Source organism: Nothoprocta perdicaria, unplaced genomic scaffold (assembly GCF_003342845.1).
Source record: "Nothoprocta perdicaria isolate Ctin4 unplaced genomic scaffold, notPer1 scaffold_296, whole genome shotgun sequence".
In the NCBI taxonomy this organism is placed as follows: Eukaryota; Metazoa; Chordata; class Aves; order Tinamiformes; family Tinamidae; genus Nothoprocta; species Nothoprocta perdicaria.
In genome coordinates, this window is record NW_020455528.1 from 51,104 (window position 1) to 76,736 (window position 25,633).

Genomic DNA, 25,633 nt, shown 5'->3' on the forward strand with positions numbered 1-25,633 from the left:
TTATACCATCTTGAGCACTAGCTTTAACTTTTGAAATCTTCTTGGTGAGTCTTACATTGCACGCTGCGGAATAACTCATTAGCCATCACTCTGAGGATCTTCCATTTGAAGAAAAAGTCAAATGCAGAAGCAGAACAATGTTCCTCATACTTAAATACATGCTTCAGTGGTGAATATTTTGCTATTTCATCAAGTTCTGAAGTACAAACATACCCCTTCTTTTAGTCCAAGAAAGATCTGTTGTTTATTTGTAATGTCTCCAAGTTGAGGTAGTTCACTTTTCAAATTGGTTGAATACAGTGGTTATAAATACCTGCTTAATTTGATCTTGTACAGCACCTGGAAGAAATTTGCTACTGAAAATTACTGACTTAACTTTCAGTGCCTTAAAAATTACATTTTACCAAGTGGATATATAGGAGTAATCAGAGTGCTAAAGGCATTTTGAAAGTAGTATCAAAAATGATGGTTTAGATAAAAATGGTCTTCATTACTCTGGAGTAATTATCTATGCAGAACCAAAAATATACCATTCGATATATTTTTAATTTGAATCTTTGGATGTTACGGAGCAGTGGAATGCTAACAGTCACATCAAAGTTTGAATTGACAAGGGCAGGGAATTTTCCTTTTTTACTGATGTCGTTTACTTAATGGCAGTTCTTGTTAGAGTCATGGCTAGTATAAGATACTGTAGAATATCCTGAACTGTTTCCCTTTGTTACATGTCTCAAGTAGACTGCTTCAATGTAACACTTGTGTTTCAGGTGGGCAGCAGAGGAAACTGCAGTTCTCTTCACTCCCATTGCCTAGACCAGTGCAGCTTGCAGTTTGCAAGCATTCTCATAGCTGTGCTACATGATACCCATATGGCAAGTGTTTGATGTATCCCCCCTTTTTCTTATTTCTGAAGGAGTTGGAGCAGCAGTTTGAGAAGGAAAAACTGCACCTGGAGGAGGATAAGAGTCAGCTCCGACAGCAGTTGGAAAACCTCCGGGAAGAACTGACAACCAAACTGACTTCGGCCAACCAGGAGGCAAGAATCAACTTAATGAGATCAGCTAGCAGCCAAGTGCATTAGACCACATCTAATCAATAGTGTTCTCATGCTCGATTCATGTTTAGAGTCCATGCTAGGCCAGGCTTATGCTCTTCAGCCTCTTTAGTGCATTATGTCTATTTAAAGTGAAATGATAAAATCAAGGCTCAGAAGCAGGCCAGTAACTTTTCTTACAGAAAATAAAAAGAGATATTTAAATAAAAAAAGAATCTGTGTAAAGTCTTTCTTATTTTAGCTCTGCTTATCTTCATATTAAGTACTCAGTTTCTACACACAACATATTTTGAGAGAGAGAGCAAAAATTAGGCCAGATTTTAAACACAATTGTTCATTTTTAGTATTTAGTATATTGTAAATCCTGCTTAATTTCCTTACTTGCAAATGGTCTTCAGATATTTCCAAAAACAGATGACTTGTAATTCTTATTTTAAGAGCAAATTTATTTTTTTCTGTATCAATATATTGATATTGCAGTCTGTTTTAATTCTACTCTCAGTACAGCTTTATTTCTGAATAAATATTCTTACAAATTGATTATTTTGGTCTTTTGCTTGGCTGTCATACACTCATTTTTAAACTAGTTTCATCCAAATGACTCATGAATGAGTACCTGAGAAACATACGCTGTTGACGGCAAAGGCACCAGCTAGAATGATGCAACTTGAGAATAAACTCAGTTTTCAAGGCTATTTTCTGAGTTTTTCATTTTCAGAAAGAAATTCTTACTCAAGTAATAGCATTTCATAGGAAATTACTAGTTGTAATTGCATATAATGCAAGGGAACATAGGCATGCACTCAGGATTTAATCTTTTTTTCCTGGGTTATGCTTAACATACAGAGGCTTCTGCAGAAACATCGTTTCCTACTGGCTGCTGTTTTTGTTTCCCCTGCCATTTGCCCTCCCTTTGTTCTGTTTTCCAACTTATTTAGATAATTGTTTACTTTCCTATGGATGTTTAACAATTTTGTCTAATATTTTGTCTAATAATAGTTGAGAGATGGGGAGCTAAGGCACAGAGAGAAATGCTCTGTTACACAGCAGTTACAAAACTGATCATGCTATTCTCTACAGATATTTGAGCTTTAAATGGGCTAATTCACAGGCAGGTAGCAATCTGAAGACAGAGGAATGTATCCTAGTGAAAGATACGTATTAGATTTTGTGAATTTAAAAACGATTATCATCATGATTTTGAATTGTGTACAGCATGTTTTTTTCCCCTAATAGAACTCCAGGTTATTTCATGAATTTTAGATAACCTAGTACTTTGCAAAATGCTTCAAATATAGAATGGAGTTTTTTTGTAAAATCCTTGAATATGAATATTTATATTTAAATTTATGACATTATGGAATTTCATTTTATAATTCATGATCATTAAGTAGTATGAAAGGAGAAGAGGCTGTGCAGTGAAAAGTAGTAGTTTGTGATGAAATTAGAAATTCCTAGAAGAAAATGAAAACACAGTGATTTTTCTGTCTGCCATGAGTAGTAATTACTTAAATGATACATATTTTTTTCTGTGTTGTAGGTGTGTCGTCTACAGGACCTTGTAAGAAAAAGTGAGCAAGGCCTTGGAACTGCAGAAGGACATATTTCCAGTCTTCAAGAAGCTCAGGAAATACTCCAAAAAGAACTAGAATTAACTAGAGCAAGATTGCGAGAAACCACAGATTCATTGTATAATGTTGAGGTAACCATAATGTTGGAGAATAAATTATGCAAATTACTGTCATAGTGATTTTGGTTTTGTTGCCAAAAAGGCAAAAAATGTTATACAGTACCTTTTATAAAAGGAGTTCCATGTGGTTTCACAGAAATGGACTATTTCATTTTTCAAGTAGAGATCAAAAGTCTGTTTTTTTTCTTTTATTTTCTTTCTTTTAAAGAACATGTCTATTATTAAATGGTTATAGTTAAAAACATATCTCTCTAGTTAATAAAAACTTTAGGTGCCAAAGTACAATATGTCCCTATAAAATAGATCGAGAATCAGATTTTTCAGTGGTTTGAGTTAGCAGAATTTCATGAGAATGTAAGAAGGATGTGGGTTACACCAGTGCTATTCCAGGCAGTTTTGTGTCTGTGCAGGGAAAAATCGTATAGCTTATAGCTATATCTATTATAGCATATATAGTATGGAAGTTGTAAAGCTTCTGTATACACAAAGCAGGTCTCAGAATGGATCATTTAAGATGCATRCACCTCTAAAAACAGTTTTCTGGGAAGCGGGGTTATTTGCCATTCTGAACTCTGTGKCCACCTTGAGCTATACTATTCCTCTCTAAAATCATGTGAGAATGACATATAATATTTCATTGTATGTTTTCTTTTTTACTAACTTTTTTAAAAGAGCAGTGATGAGAACGTAAAGTTCTGAAACTGTCAGTATCCTCCAGTAGCTCATTGACTTTAATGCTAAGTATAACCTTTTCTTTTTCATTCCTCAATAAGCAATGCGCACTTAGAAGATCCCATCAAATATTTGAAGCAGAGCAACAAACATTCAAGAAAAAGATCCCTAATCTGTTATTGTCAGGTGCTTTCTTAGTAAAAATAACTTAAATTGGGGTCTTTGGGGTGTGTGTGTGTGTATATATATATATACACACACATACACACAAATACACAAAGTTGTTATTTTCAACAATATTAGTCAGGTATGGCCCCCTGTTATCGTTTATAACTTCTGCTGTATATTTTGTAACTTCTCCTACCTTCTATCGGGATTACTAGATCCTTCTCTTTTCAACTATTGTAACATCTAAATGCTCGTATAGAAGAGATTATTGGCGAGGATGGTTATCTCGGCAGATTTTAAAATATAAATGGGAAAAAAAAGCCTACAAAGACTGTCTCCCTTGAAAAGTGGTAATTAAATTTAGAGGCTGGTCAGGTTTGCTTTTCATGAATAAAGCAAGCACCACTGACATATTCAGTGTAAGTATGAATTTTAGGTAATACCTAGTACTATTTAAATACTGTAAATTTGAAACAGAAATGGTTATATGAATTCTACATTTTTTTTCTCTATTTAGACTAAAACTATGTCTTCCAGGCTTGTACTGTCAAGAAGTTGATAGAAGATACGGGCACGTTGTAGCTCAGCAAATAGTTAAACCTTGAATTTCAGATTTTCAAGTACTGAATATTCACTGATTCAAGAAAAAAAAAAATGAAAAAGGTCTTGACTGTGCAAGACACAAAACAACTCGTTCTAAATCCAAATTAGCCGTGTATTCCACTAGTCTGCAAGATCTCTAGTTGTTTCAAACCTGAGTTATGTGATGCAGTATAATAGTATTTGCAGTCTTTACTTCCAAAGAGACCTAATATAAACTTGCTTTTTATAAGAATGCAGAATCAGGTTCTATAAGAAATATTCAGCAGAAATAAAGGCATTAGCAGGTTTAATTATGATATGCACTGTAAAAGAGTTCAATGCCTTAAAGTCAATAGTAACAGACACTTTATTACAAGAACATTCATCTGAGCTTTGAAAAACTTTTTTACTGCTGATCAGTCTCTATTGTGAAGTTTGTGTTTGCAGGGAGAACTAGATCAGGAGAGGCAACAACATGAGCTAATGATTGCTGCCATGAGAGAAGAGGAGAAGTTCAAAGTTGACAGAATGGCCCGTGACTTGGAAATAAAATGGACAGAAAATCTTCGGCAAGTGTTAATTTTTGTTCCTTATCCTCTCAATAAGGAAGCAAATATATGCAAGTGTTATAGCAAGTGAAATGTGCTGCTCAGTTTGCCTTAATTTTTCACTTCTTATACAAGGTCAAGGTATTATATATACAAGTTTATATATTGTTTTGTTAACAAGGTATTTTAATTATTTCACCTTTGCTTTTAGACAGGAGTGTAATAAGCTTCGTGAAGAGCTGAGACTTCAGCATGAAGAGGACAAAAAGGCAGCCATGACCCAGCTATTACAGCTAAAGGAACGTGAAAAAAATGCAGCCAGGGATGGATGGCAAAAAAAAGTTGAAGACCTTTTAGACCAGGTAACTATGATGCCCCTTTGAGGATTGGAAGGCTGTTACAGTTTAGGTGATGATGGTTTATTACCTATTAACTACATTAAATTCATTGTGGCACTTGTTTTTAGAATGAAATGTGGTAGCATGACGCTTTCTAAGCCTAGTCACTACTGAAAGTTTTAAGTGATATGGTAGGGGAGGAAGGACAAGGAACAGCACAGGCCTGGGATCAGGGTTGGGGATTGGACGTGGTGCGAGAAGTTGATTTATCTCTTTGTTGTTAATATTTTTTGGTTCCCTGTTTGCTGACATACTGACTTGCAAATGTTTACCAGTGCTGGTTGCTTGGTGATGACCTTTTAACTTTAAGGAAGTGATAATGTACAAAGAACTGCAAAGTGAGAACATCCCGTAGCTTCCACAACACATTTAATACACTTACACACTCTCTTGAGTAGCTTCAAACGTTGTTTTGGTGTAGCTTTTGATAAATACTGAGTTTTTTAAAATAAATACTGGCTTACTGATTATACTGATTATAAATACTGATATTTATACTAGCATTTTGATAATTCCCGAAAATTATTGGTTTTCTAAGGTTTTTTCCAAGCCGTAAGTGCTGCAGCACTGGTTTTGTTGACTGAAGCTTGAAAGAACAGCTGAATATGAACAAGTGCATTTTTTAAAATAAGCAAAACAGATTGTGGAAATCCTTAAATGACACTGATTGAAATCACAGCCATTTAATGGGTTGGCTTGTGGGATAACTTGAAATTTGCTGTCTACTTTGAGAATTCAAATAACCAAACATGCATGAGTTTCCTGTAGGAACCTTTAATTTCCTGTGTTTTGTCACCAAGGAGATGTAAGCTTATAAAATTCTGTAACATAAGCTCATAAAGTATGCAGGCTTTCACGGTCCTTGGTCTGTTACTTTTTATGATGTGAATTTAATAAAAGACTTAGACTCATTTAATTCTTTYAAGTTTCATTTACTACCATTGCCCAAGCTCCATTTACTGTCTTTACTTCAGTCTATAGATAGCATTTTTCCCTAGTAAAGTACCATTTGCAAGTGATATGACAACAAAAATGTTCATCTTTATGTAATTTTAATCTACTTTTGAAATACTTATCTCTTCCTTTCAGTGCTTCCACAGTAAAACTAATCTGTGGTTTCAGAAGGGAAAATGTGTGATAAACATGGTGCAAGTGAACAAGGGTTTTTTTTTTTTTTCATGTGTGTGAATGAAATCTTAGAATCAAAGATCTTGGGAGGGTAATAGTCAAGCGGAGAGTTTTACTGGAGAATTTGTGCACATAAAAGGTAATTTGCGAATGCAAAATGGCTGTTGTTGTTCCTGCTGTACCAAAGAGTTGTCTCATTTCATAAAAGCACTAAAACTAAAGTAGAGGATTTTTATTTCCACTTTTATCTGCTTGTTGCATTTCCGTTACCAGTGTTTCTGTTGAACGGTTGATTTATAGTGGTTTGAAAGTTCTCTGCAGACTGAAGGAACCTGCCTGCCTCGGGCTCTCCCTGCACTGCTCCAGCACCTTCCGTCTYGGTGGCGGAGCTCCGCTGAGCTTGTTCACATTCACCAGCGCGCGCCCCGTCCTGGGGCTGCCCGCGCTGGCTGCAGTGCTGCACATCTGCAGCCTGACAGGTGCCGCTCCAGGGTGCTGGCTGCCTCCCCCTGCCTCCAGGTTACGCGTGCTTGTGCTCATAGCGGCCAGCGCKGCGCCGCTCGCCTGCCTGCCTGCTGCCAACTGACTCCTGTCGTCCGCCGGGAGCGCCACGCTCCTCGCTGCAGATCCAGTGAGACCCCGTCTGTACTAGGGCTGCAGATGAGCCCATCCCAGGCACAAGGCTTTGTGTTTGTCATGGCTCAATCTCTTAGGTCCCTACTGGCCTGTTCTTCCAACAGGTAGTGTGTGATCTGTGGGCTATTCCCCTTCCAGCCCAATAAGCCAGGACTCGCCCACCAGGGAGTCCTCCCATCTAAATCATGTCCCAACTTGGATGCAACAATATTAATTTGCTCAAGTCAACGTGAACAGCATCCAGTTCATCTCCCCTTCTCCCCAAATCATGTTCATGTACCGTGTCCAGTGCCGAATAATGAAAATTGACGTGCTTGACCTCACTATCAGTCTGGTGTCTTTTTAATTGGGAAGACATTGCATTGCTTTATAAGTTGATATACTCGCACTCCTACTGGTATGTTATATTCCAGTATGTATTAGTGCATCTCATACTTGTTAAGAAAGAGAGAGAAACGACTGCTGTTTCCTGGTAATTTATGACCATAAAGTATTTTAAGCTTTTGTGTGAGTTATGCCAGTTTGCCTCCTATAGGCTGCTGCACTTTTGGTAAGTGACATGTAAGTTTGATGTAAAGCAAGACAATATTTCTCTTCTATGCCATTAATATTAAGTGGTCTCTCATAGAATGTTTGCAGGATTGTGGAAATAGTGTGTAAGGAGAAAAATAATTTCTGTGAGGAAAAAATGCTATTTAGCTGATCAAGAGCTTAAACACATTTTTACCAAAATGTGGTAAAATGTAAAGCATCATTTACATCTACAGCCACTGTGGTTAGTAGGTTAAGTGGGCTTGGTGTCTGGAGACCAAGTCTGAAAAGGAAAGTGCTTTTCCTTTTTTTTTTTTTCTTTTAAATTTTACAAAATATCAATCCATGTGAGAGTTTCTTCATGAAATATGCAGAGAATTCAGATGTGTTAGCTTCTTGCTCTTTTAGCACTTTTATTAAAAACATTTTGCTGCTGAGAAAGCTTCAACTATGAACAATATAAAAAGAATTTTCTCTTTTTTAAACGTTTGTTTTCCTTGCTTGATTTTGCATTGCTCAAATATCAGAAGAATTAAATGCAGAAAAAATTTTTTGTAAAATCTAAGGTACCATCTTGTATGAATGGAAGCACTAACCATTTTCCAGTGAGAATGGACAAAAGTATACTCTACCTGCTTTGGTAGCCCTTTGCTTATTTTTCCTCTTCCAAAGGCTCTTTCCTATTTCAGAAATGATCGTAGGAGATTTCTTGTCAAAGAGTTTGGTTTTATGGTGGAGTCTTTTCCTTTTTTYAACATCTTGAAAGTGGATATGAGAAACTTATTTTTATTTATTTTTTATTATAAACAAAATCTTTCTCAACTAGATTGTTCAAATTTGTAGCTCTCAGAGGATTCAAGACTCTTTTAAAAGTAATTGAGAAGTAATTACTAGGTCTTCATTTCTTAGAGATCCAGAAAATTAATTAATGCTGTTCAGATCTAAGAAGTGAAACACTAAAGACTGGGTTTAGAGGGTGGAGTTGTGGATGGAAGGGATCAACAAAAGAAACTTTCAGTCAGTGGCCTCCCTTGGATCTCACAGAATTTGATTTGGTTCAAAAGTGTATTAAGTTTGGTAAAATTAGCTAAAGGATGCTAATCTTAAGGAAATGCTGAGGAGGAATTTTGAATTCAATAACACCTACCAAGTATTGTCTTTCTCGTGTGAAATGAAGCTTCTCTCTCCCAGCACTAGCAAACAGGTTCTGGTTTGCATGTGCGTAGCACGTGGGGCTGCAAGTTGAGCTGTGTTGAAGCGCTGTGTGTGCGGTGAGGAGGCTGCCTGCCTGCCTGCCCGCGGCGCCCTGCCTTACAGAGCAGGACCCACGGCTTCTGATTTTCTGCCTTGTTGCTGCAACCCAGGTCACTGGTGAACTTTTTCTTCCTAGCACATGCAGCTCCCCTGGTCCTTCTCTCATATTCTGGTACACAGTTGCCAGTCCTGGCTGCTGACTCGGCTCCCRTGGGTGAGGTGGAGGGTTGTGGAAAAGCGCCAAGGTGCTCTGTGTCACCGAGGTGGCTCCTCATCAGCCCTCGGCCTGAGGGACACTGCCGGTTACTACTGGGTCAGTATTTGCTTGCATGGAAGTGGTTACCTCAGAGCTGGCCTGCACCTACACAAGAAGAATCAAGATACACCGATTTCTGGGTCCAAGGATTAGTGGCATGTTCCACCATCTGGGTAAACCTTGGTTAAAAAGGTTTACTGTCAAATGGATGCTGTAAATTTCTACAGAAAGATCTATAAGAAAGATCTGCATGTGGCTCTGCATCCTTTTCCAATCAACTATTTAGCRTACTGTCATTCTACTCTTGTTTCCTTTCCCATAATGTTGCCAAGAGCACAGTAAATACTTGTCTAATTGGTGTCAGATGGAATGTAAACTTGAAGCCAGCTGCTTCTCCATGCTAGTTCCCTGCTCGTGCATTTTGTACCCACATAATATTAAGTCTAACGTGATGTCAAGTGAATGATAGGCTTTATTTCAAAACCTTTTGCCCCAAGGATTTATATACACATATATATTAAACGTGTGTGTGTGTGTGTGTGTGTATATATGCTAAGCAAACAGACCATCTGGGAAAGGGGTTCAAGATAAGATTGTATGCATCTTTTTTCCATCTTTAGACCTTTTTTTAGACACTACTTTCTGCAGCTCTTGGGAGCTTGTCAGAAGTGGCTGCAACTCTTAATAGTGTGGCCTTAATGGAGCGATGCTCTAGCTCCTTAGGGACTTGCTGAGAACAAGGGGAGCTGTGGGAGTTTCTCCTTAGGACTTGCGATCCAGTGCCTTAAGCATTCCAGCACTCAGTTATGACTTAGAGGAAATCTTGTCAGTGTTCCTAAATTCTGAGTTGGGAACCTGTGTATTCAGAAAGTCAAAAATTCAGTATGTGGGTCTAAGAATAATCATGTAATCCAGACTGCCATATTCAGAATAGCACTCCTTCCATTTTTCCATCAAAGAAGATGGACTTTTGTATGTTTGAAWGCAGGAAAAGACGAAAATAAAAACAGAAGCAAGACTTACAGGGCCAGAGAAAGGATAAATTGCAAAAGTCTAAAGACAAATATTCTGAGTGGAGGATCTTCTAGTTAAGTGTYTTACCCAAAATCAGCTTTAGCTGATGTAAACTATAGCCACAATAAGCAAAAAATGTGGTAATATCCGTTCATGGAAGTATTCCTTGAATGCTTAATACTTCAGAATTACCATATATCCCAAGGTAACTATTTTTTACATTGTTTCCAAAATCTGTTTTTTCCCCTATCATCAACAATTATAACCTAAGTAGTATTTGGGAGATCATCCTAATTTCAGTGGTAAAATTCTCTTTTTTTTTTTTTTTTGGGTGTTTTGCTTCCTCACCTAAGTTATGAAATTTATTGTAGGCTTTCTGTTTTCAATTTGACTCTGTAGTATCACCGAGCATCTCTCTCTCTCTCTTTTTTTTTTTTTTTACAACACCGGAATTAGAGTCTTCAAACTACTTCTTTTTGAGATATCTGTTATTTTTGTACTTTCTTCATGCCTAACTGTTGTCTAAAATAATTTTGGTTTCATTTGTTGGCAGTTAACATTTTTTTTTTTTTTTACTTCTGTTATCTTGCCATAAATCTTAGAACATCAGTAATTTTGTAAACACCAAGAATTTGCTATATACAATACTCATTATGGAAAAAAAAAAACATTTATGTTGTGTTATCCTCCATTCTGTTCAGTATGTTTCTTAGCGTTTTACTTTTTTTCACCACAACTTCATATTCAAATTATACTTATATTCAAATTATACTTATATAAAGAGAAGAAGCCTTCTCTTTCAGAGAAGAAAGGGAAATGGAAGAAGGGACCCTCAATACTGCTTTTTCCTATCAGCCGGTGAGGGCAACCTTTGGTGCAGCTCCTACATTCCTAGTATGTCACAAGCCTCAAGCAAATACAAAACATTGGAGTAGAAACAGCTGCTTTCCGAATCTCTGCATAATCAGCAGCTGCATAAGCACCAGCAGAAATGGTGAATCTGCTGACAAATCAGTCTTTCTCTTCAAACAAAAAGATATAATTTACTTTGTTGACTTTTTTATTACTATTTTCAGCGGATAAAATGGACTTATGCCAAAGGTCTSTTCAGTTTCTTCAATAAGCATTTTAAACTGACTATTTTTTTTTAAACTAACATGTGATAGATACAGGTGGCTTTCTTCCTTCAGAAATATTTGAAGCATCAGTTGAATTTCATTCTTAAAGTAAGATAGGACTGTGTAGTAATCTAGTACTGCTCTTGGTACAGCAAGTTGCTGTTCCCCATGTAGGATCTCAGGACTTAGCACAAAAATTTATTAATGACAGTGTTTTGAAAACTCGGTAAGCTGGGTACCAAAGTCAGATCTTGAAATGCTGCGCCATTCCATCCTTTCTGGAGGTAAATACCTTACTATGGTTATAAGTATGTATGATCCCTGGGACAGTCATTGCTGCGGGTCTACCAGCAACTTCAATGAAATTGGTGACCCCAAGCAAGAATATAAGTTTCAGATCTCTGAATCTGTTTTGTTTTGATGCAAACTTTGCTGTTTTAATAGAGACTTTAAAATATGAATATACAAGTCTTCTTCCATATCTTAATAATAATTTCAGGTAGGCTAGCTTATTTTGGAGGTCTCCATTCTGACTGTGTTCCACGTACTGTTTAATAAGGAGCTACATCTGATAATGTTGCTGTGTATTTTGTTAAAGTCGATCCCCTCTGCCAATTGGCTGCACTCCATTATAGTTTACTAATTTATCATGCATGTACTCTATGAAAGTCTTGTCTCCTAATAATGATGAAAATACCAACTGTTAGCGAGTTGAATACTGATCCTAAAGAATGCCTGGGATTCACCACGAGTGATTTTTTAGATTTGTAAATCGACCGTCTTTAATCCTTCAAAGGATGCTTTACTAAAATTGTAATAGTACACTCATTTAAATAAAAGTCCCATAGTAAATTCCATAAAAAGTCTTAASTGTTATTTCTACATAGCAGCATTTATTGTTCAGGGTTGTAGCCTTGTTGAGGCAAGAAATCAAGCTTTCTTTAGCTCAGCTCTTTGTCATGCTGACTGAAATTAATCTCAGCTTCACACTTGAAGTTTTTCTTAATTGAATCCTGTGGCATCTTCTCCGTTCTTTCCGTTCTTTTTCAAGCACTAATGTTTGGCTAATTAACCCATAATTAAATGCGTTTGAATAGTGGTGTGGTACTGGGACTTCTAGATTTATAAACTACCTGTGTATTTGAAATGTGTTAAAAATCAATAAGCTGCATTTTTTGTATGCTCAGTTTTTGTGCCTGAGCACCGAAAAGCGTTAAATATGTAAGCCCAACTCTATTTAAAAAATAACTTTGAGGGTGGCTCCATGTTGRTCGTATTCTCATCACTGCAGTAGATGAGCATCTCGGAGTTAATTTATTTTCCAGAAGGTAATTCCTGTTCTCACTTCCTAATCAGGAAGTGTGGGCTGCAGAAAAATTGCTTTGAGTCAAGGAACATAAGCAGTCTGTGCCCAGTCTAAAAATTGAACTTTCCTGCAGCGCTGTAGTCCAGAACCTTAACCAAAAGATCGTCTATGATCCTTCTGTTTTCGCTGTCTCAGGAAAACCTTTAAACTTGGTAGAATCTCACACAGTGAAAGGGCTAGGCCGTCTTCGCTCCATCAGTCRTGAGACTGGTCTGACAGCAGCTGCGGTTCTTTCCCTATTTCCATACTCGCCGTGAGGAAGCAACCTGCAGTGCTCCGCACGTGGCAGGGCGCAGCTCAGAACATTGCTTCCCTRAAGTATTTTTACTTGGAGTTTCTTCTCATTGTAAGACATTACTAGCCTTTCTGCTGGATTTTTGTCAACTCATATACAGCCGATAAATGTTTGTTTCTCATACTGCAGAAGTGCCTAAGTATATCATTGATATTAAATCCTAACTATTCTAGAAGCAGAACATTTATTGAGAGCATTCAAGCTCTCCGTAGCTTCCAACCTAAGTAAAACAAGACGGATGGGAGAGGAATCCCAGAAAAGTAGATGGATTTACTCAGGTTGGCAWTGGCAAAATGAGGTGTAGAAATTGGAGCTGTCAATGTGCTACTYTGTTCTTTGCTGCAGTATGGTGCCTCCTAGTGTTACTCTCACGAGTTTACAAATTTAATAAGATAATTTGAGATTTTGCACTCTTTTTTTTTATGCCAATCATTTAATAAATTCAGAAGGAGGAATACTGTTTTCTTGTAAAATTTTGACAAACTGACCTTTTAAACATTCCCAGATGAACTCTTCCAAGCTGGTATAAAAATCTGCTGTCTCTGATCTGCTGTCGCCATCTTGACTAGTAGGTGCTAAAGGTGGGAATTGTTTGTGCACTTTAAGAGCAGAAATTGGTCATGCTGGGTTTTAAATTGCTCTGACTTTGTTTCTAGTGCCTCTGTGAGCCTTTGGGCACATGTGTGTGTGCGTCTTTGTCTAGCTGTGCAAATTTTACATATGGTCAGTAATACTTTATATGAAGTATCTACTTGGCAGTTTGTTTATATTTTTGTTTTTCGTTAACAACATTGGTACAAGGTGGTACAGGACCTCTTTTTTGGTAGGTAATTACAGAAAATCTTTTATATTCCCTTCTCATTCTGAAATCTTAGAAAAATAAAGCATTTTCATATAAATTTTACTTTATTTGAGTCTAAACTTGATCTCTCTTTTTTAGCAGTGAAATCTGATCTTTAATGTGTTAAGTATTTGATATGCTTGTATTTCAGAGACACAAATGATCATTAACTTTTTTAATGTATAGCTTTTCCAGTAGTAATGCAAATTGGTGTGCTCAATGATTTTTCCACAAAATTATTTGCCGTAATGGTGAAGAGGAACCAGTTGGATAATTTAAAAAATGTTTGGTTGTATTATAATATTACTTTGAAATGATACTGCTATCCTGAACGTTATTTATCATGTTATCCAGATAGTCTTCAACTAATTCTTCCCTGGTCAAATTATAATTAATGTTCTATGTTTTGCTCTCCCTTCCTTATCCCTTTTTCTTTTACTTAGTTGATTTCTGAATGTTTCCCTTTATTCCTGTGATCTTTTCTTCATAGCGGCACTGTCTCGGTGAAGCTTTGCATAAATCTATCAGCAATGTAAGTGATTTGCACTTACAGCTTGTAAAGGGCATGTTTGCACTACTAAATCTGCGTGTCCTCTAATACTGCTTTAAAGCTTTAGCCTTATAAAATCAAATATGTGATAATATTCAAGAGAACATGTTTGCTACTATTTCTCTGGAGCTTTTGTACTGCATCCATTCATCTGTGTAACTGCATATATCACTGGACATCAAGCACTAACATACATCTCATAACATAAACAGCATTTTTGTCATCCTTAAAGCAAGCTTGTGGGCATTGCAAATGTGTATTGTAGAGCTTTCCACAAAGCATGAGACTGATGCTGTCTTATAATTTGCAGTTTTGCAGTGCAAGTCATGATTGTAGCTGAAATACTCAAAACTGTTTTTTTGAACTATAAATCTGCTGAAAACCTTATGAGTAATGGAGTTTCAGAGGGTAGTGTTCAGAGATAGATGTTTTCTCTTAAGTCCTTATTATAGGAGTATTGAGAAGCTCTAAAGACATGCGAAGGGAGGCACTAATACTTTCAAAAATGTCCTCCGAAGAGTATGGATATAAATACAGAATAATCAAATTCTTAATTTTGTTCTCCCTTTAAAAAWAGCTGTCATTTTTTTGGTATATGTTTTGCTTTAAACAAAAAATCCTTTTAAGAATGGACGATTAGATGTCTGGCTTGGTTGTTGAAGTCTCTTAAACCTCATCATGCCTTGCCTGCCGAATCTCTCCAGAGATTGCCGTATTTCAGGCTGTGTTGGAGTTTGGTGGTGGTGGTGTTTTTTCTACTCACTTTCATCTGGTCGCAGTGTGAGCTGCTCTTGAGAAGGGTATTCCTGATCTTTGTCATCTTCTTCTAAGATGCCTGGCTAGATGTCAGACTTCTAAAACGCTCCTTAGATAAAATATTTCCTACGTTTCAGGAGTTATATTAAAAGATAATTGTTTTCTCCTTGCTAAAAATGTTTATAAATGATACAGTGAGAATAATTAGAATTTGGAACAACAATTTAAATGAGGATGAGATTTAACCTCAGGCAAAATAATAGACTCTTTCGTCATCTTCATAAATCCATGTGAATTTGGCCAAGATACCAAGCTGTATTCAACTCTCTTTGAATGTTATCACGAAAGACCTTTCAGAGTATGATGATTACATGGCCTGAGGCTCTGCAGGAGCTGAGCAGGGTTTTCTCTGGAGCTGTTACTTTTCCTGGTGTCAGGAGGGACAGAACAACCTCGAGAAGCCAGAGGGGCATGTAAGAGTGGACAGAACATCCGTCCAGTCTTGGTGTCTCTGTCACAGCCCTCCCTCAGCAGAGAGGAGGAAGAGGATCTTGTGTGACTTCCTTCAGAGGAGTTTTTTAAGCCATAGTTTGTGATTGGTCTGACCTAATGCATGGAGCTAGGCTAAATCTCATAAGGTCATGTTAGCTTTACTTCCCTGTGATACTACAAATGGTGTTAGGGAGAAAGGGGAACTCCAGGCAGAGTCTGGTAGGTCTTTTTGGTGGTGGTGATTGCTGTTTGTTTCTGGTAGTTTTGATATTTTTGGTTGTTTTTCTCTACAGTGAGGCAGAGGAAAAGGAAGTAAAGAGTGAGGCAAGGCTTAAAGCTGAAAAGGACCCACTTAGGTATAAGAATACAAAAATAGGGAGAAAGCCAAGGACCCAACTGTGAATGTAAGGTGCATAAGATTAGATGGGAATGAGAAGGGATCATAGGTGAGTTCAGAGAAGGACCTGGAGAAGGACCATCAATAATACATTGTAACACGAAATTGCAAAATATACACAGAAGTACAAGGTTGGTCATGCTGGCAGTGATGTGCTGCAAACTGACCTCAGCAATGGCTTGAAATTCCAGGAGTGAAGAGGAAGAGCAGAATACAGTGTATGGCTGTGTTATTGGCTTGTCTGAACACTGAATACCTCTCTGAATGCCCAAAAAAGGAGCATTTACCACACTGGAGCCCGTTGTTGTATCCAGTGTATTCCTGTGCAATTTAGAGAGAATGTAAATGATGGTGTGAAGCAAGCTGAAAAAGTGAGTACTTATTCACTTAAGAATTTCATTTTGAAGATCCTTTTGAACACAGGCACCAGTAAGTAGTTACTCACTTGTATCTGCATTGATTCATAAGGATTSATGAGTGGGCAAGTAGGATGGCAGYCTCTATAAGGGCTCTAAAGAAGATCTGAGGAATGACAAGCCTGTAAGCCAAATGTCTTTTCAAGATAAACTCACAGAAACTCTGAGGTCCCTTCCAACCTTAAGCATTCTATGATTCTATGAAACTGTATAAGAAATAAAGAATTTGTGGGCACCATGATCTGTTTAGGAAGACTTAACATAGATTTTGAGAAGGGAACCCCTGTCTTGGAATTAAYTTATTTTTTTGGAGGGGTCAGTAAAAGTCTGTCTTAGGGTGATGCAGTTGATACARTCTGCTTTGTTTTCCAAAATGCTTTTGCCAAAGTCATCTTTCAGAAAACCTTGGAGGAAGTAACTCCATGATATAGGAGAAGAATTTTTTCATAGATAAGCAACTGGTTGAAGGATAGGAATTAAGTACAGCCTTATCACAGTGAAGCTGGTAGGTCATCAGTAGATCATCACATCTACTGATGTGCAACATCCTTTTTTTGCAGGTTGTTTGTGAATAAGTACAGTGGAAAAGATTGCAGTTTGTATTAAGGTAGAGTAGGAAGGACAAAGGTTGGTTGAAGAACTGTAGAGAGGTGAAGAAAGAAAAACAAGGAACTTGGCAATAAAATGGCAGATAAAATTCAGTGTATATAAATACTAAGTGATTCACAAATAAAACAATTTTTTTTATAGAAATGACAGACCTTGACTTGAACATTACAGTTAAAGAGATTAGATTTGGGGAATATATGTGTAATTCCATGGAAACATAACTCAGTGTTCAGTAGTGGTCATAAAAGCAAATAACACGTTAGGAATAAATAACAGGAATGGAGAACATAACACCTAAAACCATGGCACTATATCAAACCACTGTTTGTTCCCACCTTGAACACTCTACACTCTTCTGATCCTCCAGTCTTTAAAAGGAGATACGAGAGAAGAGGAGAAAAGTAGGAAAAGGCTGATAGTTGATATGAAATTACTTCCATATAAAGAGTGATTTGGTAGAAAGAAACTGGCCAGTTTGGAAGAATAAGGTGAGATGTGATGGAGATCTCCAAATACATGAGTAGAATGGGTGAATGAAAAGGGAACTTCTGGTTCTTCTATTAGAAGCTGTGGGAATCAACACAGGATATTGTGGATGATAAAAGTTTAGTTTTGGATGACACAGCTTATCACTATATTCAATAGTGACAGTATTAATTGATTTTTCTTCCTTTTTTTTTTTTTTTTTTTTTGCAAGATTATCTCTTCTGATATAGCTGCTGGGTGTTGGTAAACTTTAGAGTTACCATCCCTGTTGGGAAAAGTTGGCCATTTCTGGAGGCAGATGCTACATTAAACAGCCTTTGGTCTGGCATTGTACAGTTTGCATGTGACATCAATATTAAATGTCCTCAGTAAAAGGTTTTCCATGTATCGTTCAGATCATAGAATATAGTGCGAGTCTTCACTGTAATCCTTCAAWTATAATTTAATCTCCTTCAAAGGTCCTTGAAGTAAGGTGCTCTTGCAGTAGTATGGTTAGAAGGTAGTGTCTAGGTATGCAATAATACATATTGCACACAGAAACCAGGGGACTTCTAAATGCAGCAGGCCATGGTCATTTCATTTAACTTGATTTGCTTTTTTTGATTTTCTTTTAATGCTAATTTTACTTTAAATGTAGCTTCTTTCCTTTAAAAACCGCTTAAGCTGTGGCCTTCTGAAAAAAATATGTTGAACGGTGATGTTCGTGCTGCAAGTTGCCTTTGATATGCTGCTATTGTTTGTTTTTTTTGTTAAGTGGTGAGATGTAACGTTTTACAATTCAATATGCTGATGCAAAATGTCTTTATTTGTCATAATTAACTGTAAGATACAGTAAATCAAATGACACTATCAAACTTTCTTTTGATTCAATTGTATGTAATATTCTCAGACTTAAAAAATACTCTTTCGGATTCAAATACTTTGTTCCATGGCAATGTTAATTTTTCTTTTGATGAGTCACTGTAACAGAATACTTTTTTTTTTTTGTTAAAATCTTCTGCCTAGAGTTGGAAGGTACCTCGTTTTCATTTGGCTCTGCAGGGAATAGTATCATCTTAGTATCATCTGTCTGAAAAGATGCTATCTGATGTGAAGAACAGAGTATAACATTGGTTGTAATAAAAAGAAAATGTAACTCTTTCAAGGAGTACAGCGTACTCATATTAAAATATTTGTTGAAGTGTAAACATCACTGCTAATATGAAGCATTTCTAAGAAAATGAGTACTTGTGACTGCAATGGCTTTGGTGTTAAATGAAAGTCAGTACAAAAACACTGCCATGAGCTAACAAAAAAAGGTTTCATAAAGTGTTATATTTGATTTCTGATATAAAATGTTTTGATACTCTTTTTCAAATCAGACAGCTACCAGTAAGAAAGGTCCATAGCATATGAAGAGATAGCCTGCAACTTTGTCTGAAGCATTTTTCTACCTTAACAAGTGCAGGATTCTCTGTACAAAATTAGCACCATCTTCCCCCGATTARCAGTTTGTTTAGTTTGCTTAGTTTAGCAAATCACATGTTTGAACTTAGTCCTTGATAGTGTCATTTTTATTATTTTTATTCAAAAAGTAGAAGTGAATTTTGATAACTTAATTTGGCCGTGAAGTATCAACAGTAATGGCAGTACTATGAACTTACAGATATGAGAACTCTTGCAAAATTATTCCAATGTAATGACTGTATCCCTGAGATTAAAATATTAAAAACCAATTCACTAGATTGACAGCGTTGCTTGTCCCTTTATTAGTTAATATGCTGAATTTAAAATTTCAAACCTTTTCTTCTGAATATTTTTTCAGAGTTGGTGTTAATGACTAATTGGTATTTACTGTTCTGTGGGCTAGATCTCATTGCTGAAGCAGAATCTGGAGATGCAGCTTTCCCAGTCCCAGAGCTCTTTGCAGCAGCTACAAGCCCAGTTCAGTCAGGAGCGACAGAGGCTGACGCAGGAGATCCAGGAGTTGGAAGAGGAGCATCAGCAAAGGCACAAGTCTCTCCAGGAAGCCCACATCCTCGCCTTTCAGAAYATGGAAGAAACAAAAGAACAAGAGCAAAAGGTATGTCCCCAGGCATAGACAATGTCACAGATTTAGGCATTATATACACAGTGGAAACTAGTAAAGAAAAGTATTCACGCAAATGTTACATTTCCTTTTCAAGTAATGTACTTAAGTGATGTTGTTATTCAGCTAAATCTATTTAAGTTATATTGAAAGTCATCTCTAATACTGGCGTTACTTAGTATCTTGCTTCCTACTCTTATTTTGTATTATTTGTATGATGATTATCAACACACATATCTTTACAGTAGCTTGAGATTGTTATCTGTAGTTCTGAGTTTCTTCTGGAAGAGATTTGTTTTTCTTTTATATTTATCTCGTTTTTCATGTTTTCCAGTATTCTAACTGATTACTTTTGTGATGTATTTTACATTTTCATTGTGTTTTAAATCCAATAAGCTCTGTTTTGAGGCTTCCAAGGTAATGTTTGTGTCTAGAAGATATTTTCTACATACCTTGACTAAAAATTACTTGGAAGTAGGAATTCTGACAGTGCATTGGTGCTTCGTAGGGTAAACTTTTAGTTCAGATTGAGAGTTTACTTTTGAAGGGAGTTTCCCAGCTATCCCCACTTACTATGCCTTGGTTGTGCTTTGGTTCACCTCAGAAGGAGGCCTTGGAGCACGCAAGTTGGATTTGCTGTGTGTGAAATGGAATCAGATGATGTGCTCCAGCAGCATTAAGCTTCATGTACTTGAATGGAGAGTAACCCTGTCCYGCACCAAATGTTTATAGTAAACACTAGGCCCCTCTATGGATCTGCTCTTAATTAGCTGCTCTGGCTGAACATAACCATAGATGTTTTTGTTTGTCTGTCTTTTCCCTGTTTCCAACTGACAGCACAAGGTAGCCCTACTCTTYTTGTACTCAGATTATCCTGATAACCACCAGCCATGGAGAAGAAAAAAATACAGTAGTGTGGTAATCTAGTGAGTGAAGCAAATGCAAGCAATATAAATGCATTTTTAATGCTTTCTAGAGTATGCTAGTGCCTAATTTTTGTTGCCGGTTGAATTATTGTTCAATATTTTATAAATTCCCTTAACTGGTATATAATTAATCTGCATTTGGATTTTGTAGGAGTTAGAAGAGCGTTTACAGCAAAAGCATTCAGAAGAACTTCAGGCACTGAAAGAAACACATAAACAAGCCATGGAAGGTTTCAAGTTGGAGATGGAGCAGGAACTTCAGACTCTTCGATTTGAGCTGGAGGATGAAGGAAAAGCCATGTTAGGTATRCCCCTTCCCAATCTACAAATTGATTGGGAAGCTTTATTTCTTAATCATGGAAATATAGCATGCATACACCCCCACACTAACATGAATATATCTGTACATTGCACACACAAAAACTTCCTGCATTTTGCCTAGACAGTGCAGAACTGTAAATAAAAAATAAATGGAAGCTAAATAGGGTAGTATAAATGTAGATAATAACTGAAATGGCTAAAGCACTGCATCTCAAAAGCATCCAAATTAGACCTAACTGTTCCTGTTAAAATCAACAAAAGCTTTACCAGAGAAATCAAAATGGGTCACTTTTGAAAATCTAACCTTAAGTTTTTTCAGAATAAGTGACCAAATTTAATGATGGAGAATATTTCAGAAAGGGTCAGAAATAGAACAGCTGAATAGTTGTTTAGCTTTATACATGCAGTGGTTTTTTAGAAGTGTGAGCCCTGGCAGTCTCTCTCTACAGCAGAGTGTCAGGAAGCACAGTTACTAATTGTGTCACTTCTAACCACTGCTTTCTTCATGTGTGCTGCGTATCAAGTGGTTAGCACTGCAAATGCTATGGGTTTCTTTGTGGTTAGGGAACATTTGTCCTCTTGAGGAATGCATGCACAGCTTGTAAAGTGCACATCAGAATAAAAATTTCAGTCCTGTCAGGAGACATCGTCTCTCTTCCTTTTAATTCTCTCGATTCGCTCAGCATCTTTTCCACTTTGATTAGCTCAGGCTTCCCACTATAAAAAAAAAAAAAAAAAAAAAAAAAAATCCTTTAGTTACACAAGTTTAATCTAGACAAGCGTATGGGAGAGAGAAAAAAAAAAATCCTTGGACGCTAAGACAAACTCTTGATTTGGGAATTTCCTGGGCTGAAAATTGTTGGTATCCTAAGATGTCTGGTGGATTGGGCTCATGCAGGGGTTGTAGTGCAGTTGGAGTGCCTCCTGCATGTCTTTGAATTATTTGTGTGCTTCTGACTTGGCAATTTGTTTACGTGCATAGAAAAATGACAGTTAAAAAATTCAAAATGGAATTGCAAGCTGACTAAAGGCAGCTTCAGCCCAAATTCTTGCTAACTGCAGCGTTGATACTCTGCTGGTAACTGCTCATTGCTTTGGGGATTTTCAACTAAAACCAGTGGGGTTTAGAGTGGGGCTTGTAAGCCCTGGCAGAGTGCGGTTAATACGGAATGAGCTGACACCAGCAAAGATATCTTTATAGAAAAGGAGTGGGCGAGAAAACCAAAGTAAGCACTACAGAGTTAGTTGGGTCATTTTCAAGTAAGGAGAGACTCTCAAAATGTTTTAAAAATGCATCTGACATGCAGCTTAGCAACAAAATCAATATGTCCATTGAATGAGAAGATTGAGTTGAGGATTATATCCAGATCTTCCATATAGTGCAGAGGAAGATAACACAAACTTATTTTCCTCAAAAGCAGCACAACTCATAATTAGAGGCAAGTGCTGCAGCTGGAAAGTAGTATTTCATCCTTGCTTGTGATCATGAGTAAAAGTTTAGCATGCATCTAGGCAAGGATATCCCTGTGGTAAAGGACCCAGAAAAGGAAAATTGAAAWCTCTTTCACCTGCTTAACCTATGACAGTGAATATTTAGATTACAGGATCTAGTGAACAAGGCCACTGAAGGTATAAGAAGAAGTGGAGAGCAATTTTAATAAAGGCTTAAGAAAGTATTTCAGAACCATGAATTACCTGACCAGTATAAATGAATCACAATTAACATGTAGTGTTGAGAGCAATTGACAGAAAACGTAGGAAAAAATTAATGCAGTAGTATTTACCAAWTTGATATTTTGAATGTCAGTGTCAGAGCTAATAAAATCAAAAATGGAGAAAAGATCTTTATAGTGATGAACTTACAAAACTCAACCACATATTCTTATTTATTTGTTATTTTTTTACCCAAAAAGTAAATACTAAATATGAGGAGAAAGTGTAACATAGTTCAAAGGAAGAAGAATAATCTGTTGAGTAAGCTCAAGAGATCGGCTGGAACCCCCTGACTGCAACAGACTTCTAAGGGAGGTCACTTCACCTGTGTTCTCCTCATTTCCCCTTCTGTAAAGTGAGAATACACATAAGGCTTTCCCTACTAACTATTTTCAAGAGAACAAATGTATTAAAAGAGTGTGAGTTTCCCTATGTAGCGTAGTTGGGGAGTTTTTGTTAGAATAATGGCAAAAGCAAACGGACACAGGTAAGAATTCAGTAGAGACTGCATTTAGAGACTTGTTCTTTAAAGAGGTTTCTTTTGCAGATGCTTTTTAAGATTCTAATTTCAGATGTACAGATGGTTGAGTACGTACATAAGTAACCCCTTTGCAGAAGTGAAGTTGTATGTTTGTTCTGTTACCTATACCTGAGTAATTGAGCTTGAATAATGCGCTCAGGTATATGCACTTGGAAAATTAAGTTCTATTTTCAAATCTGGTCATAAATGTTTTTATGTAATAGGCCCTGTGTTTGGAGCAGGAAGCAGAAGCCATCATCCTGAGTTTTATTCTAATTTCCGTTTTAACATGGAACAGATCTGATTCTCAATAGTCTGGCTGCAGACGTGCAGCAAGTACAACCTACTAAATTGAAATTTAACACATGGTTGCCATAAACAGTGTGTGTGTGTGTCGGGTGAGCAGCAGTGCTTGAAGGAGCTGGTCTGTTACAGTTAACTAAAACATCTGCAAACTAGACTTCTTCTTTTATCCCCGGTAACCAGCGTCCCTGCGCTCGGAGCTAAACCACCAGCACGCGGCAGCAATCGACCAGCTGAGGCACAATCACCAGCAGGAGCTGGTGGCTGCCAAGCTGGAGCTCGAGAGAAGCATCGAACTCGGCAGACGGCAGGTATGAGGTTTTACTGGGAACTTACTGTAAAAACGCATCGTCAGCACTGGGTTTCTGTTAGCTTGGAGGCAGTAACTTAGGAATGCGCAGGGAGGAATTGAATCCTTCAGAGCCAGCCTGCACCAGTAGATTCTGCACACTTGCCAGTGAGGTAAATTTGCCACCTTAACTTTCTCTTCCTTCAGCAAACTTCCCTAGGAGACTTATAAAATATTCCCAGTTAGGGCAGTTTCCTCTCAGGCAACTTCCCAGGCGTCTCAGAGTATGCTGAGGTTTGTGCAGAATCAGTTTTACAAGTAGTAACTAAACATTTAAAGCTTCACCTCCATTGAATGAGAGCCATGGAAATAAGAGGACCAGGAAATTATTTCTCTTTTGAATATAGAGGAGGCTTTTCAGGATTGCTTTACAAATAGTCTGGTAGCAGAGAGGTGCAGTGCTTTTAGAAATGTATTGGTAGATGAAACAGGTACTTAGCCTTCATATGCACACAAAGAGCACAGTAAAAGGTGACTCCTTCCTTCTCCCGTTTAGTGCTCATGCCTGTAAACCAGCATGAGAGACAAAGGGGAGGTGCGATCTGCAGTGAAAGAAACATGCAGGATTTAAGTAAATGTAGTTGTGTTTTGTTAAGCCTAGAGCAAGCCATGCAGATGTGTTAGAAACAAAGTGCAAAATCAAGGATTTGATCCTACAAAATGCCAAATACTTTGGACTTAGTATAGTGAGCTCCCCAGCTTCTGTTTTAGTGATATGCCGTATGCTTTAAGTATGCGTCAAATTAACAGTTAACTGGTTTCCTGTATTAGAATGCTTCATCATGAAAGTGGAAGCAGAGAAGAATATCAGAAAAGGATGATTATATTTGCTGATTTTTTAAAATTCTTAGTGCAGTGGAAAAGTTATATTCACATACTTTTCTTACAACCTTTATGTAGTTTTTGTGTAGGGAAGCATAGTTATTTTTAAGGTACTATTTTTAAGGTTGTGCTATACAAGTATACCTTAGAATATATTTGTATTTCCTGAATGCATGAAGGCTGAAAACCATGCAATTTTACATAAAACTACTTTGAAAGGTCTGTGACTTGCCTGTTTGTGCAAACGATATAATCATTAATTGTGGAGCTGAAAAAGTTGAATGGATGGCAGTGGAGAACCCTGCAAAAAATGAAGTAGTTAATTTTATTACAGACTTATTCTAAAACAAGCAGAATCATCAAAATCATTAGGATGGGATCCARATGGATTCCAGAAAAGCTTCCCATGGATGCATAAATGAATTAGAATGAATAATCTCCCAGAAGTTAAGCGCATTAGAATTTCTAATGCAAAATAAATTACTTGATTGATTTATTGGATACATTATAAATCCAGTATACATTGAAAGCATACATAAAACTAAGGACATTTGAAATGCTGTTTTCTACCAACAGATTTTTTTTTGGAGAAAAAAAAAAAAAAGAAAGAAAACATACATAAGTGGCTTGCTTAGATGGACACATACCAGCATATATATCTATATATGGTGTGTGTGTGTACACACACACACACACACACACACATATATATATATATATGTTTGTACTTATAGGTCTATGAGAGAAGACTTGAATCACTGTGTGTTGGAGCAGTGCACACATCTTATGCTTTTCCATCTAACTATGACTGTCCTTTTGTTTCCTCATAAGAGGTTTTTGTTTTGTTTTGTTCTTTCACTTGTTTTTTTTTTCACTTTTTTGTGGTCAGTCACCAAGATACGGTATCATATGGGCCTTTCTAGGTTGAAAACCTTTGCAGAGTCCCTTATGTAGATGCCCATCTCTGTACTCCCATATACAGCTTTTCACTATGGCCAAATCAAAAACTCTGGTGAACAAACCACCCGTCAACATCCTGCATTGGTCATTGGTTCATGTTGTTTATCTGATGATTAGTTGCCAATAAATCTTTTTCTGGAAATGCTGGTTTGCTAAAACCCTTGTATGTTTCCTTGGGGACTTAGGACAAGATACRCACTTAAATGTTCATTTCCTGGAGTAACCCACGAGGAGCACTCTTGACCTGCACAAGAGAAACCAGGAAAATAGACAAAAATTGACCAGATTGGACATGAATATAACTGCTGGGGTTCCAAAGGAAAATGCACTAGTACTGGATTAGACATGTATTTTGCTGTAAAAACATTACAGAATTAGCACCAATGTGCAATAG

At 37.0% G+C, this 25,633-nt stretch overlaps 1 protein-coding gene across 1 annotated transcript in view; it reads left to right on the forward strand.

The window, feature by feature from the left end:
• The window catches only part of FAM184A (family with sequence similarity 184 member A), a 56,518-nt gene that overhangs the window by 19,982 nt on the left and 10,903 nt on the right, over positions 1–25,633 (forward strand). Inside the window, exons 6-13 of the mRNA XM_026041849.1 lie at positions 914–1,036; positions 2,595–2,756; positions 4,614–4,735; positions 4,926–5,076; positions 14,042–14,083; positions 19,107–19,319; positions 20,403–20,556; positions 23,292–23,419. Coding sequence (XP_025897634.1) covers positions 914–1,036; positions 2,595–2,756; positions 4,614–4,735; positions 4,926–5,076; positions 14,042–14,083; positions 19,107–19,319; positions 20,403–20,556; positions 23,292–23,419 — 1,095 coding nt within the window. The remainder of the gene's footprint in view (positions 1–913; positions 1,037–2,594; positions 2,757–4,613; positions 4,736–4,925; positions 5,077–14,041; positions 14,084–19,106; positions 19,320–20,402; positions 20,557–23,291; positions 23,420–25,633) is intronic.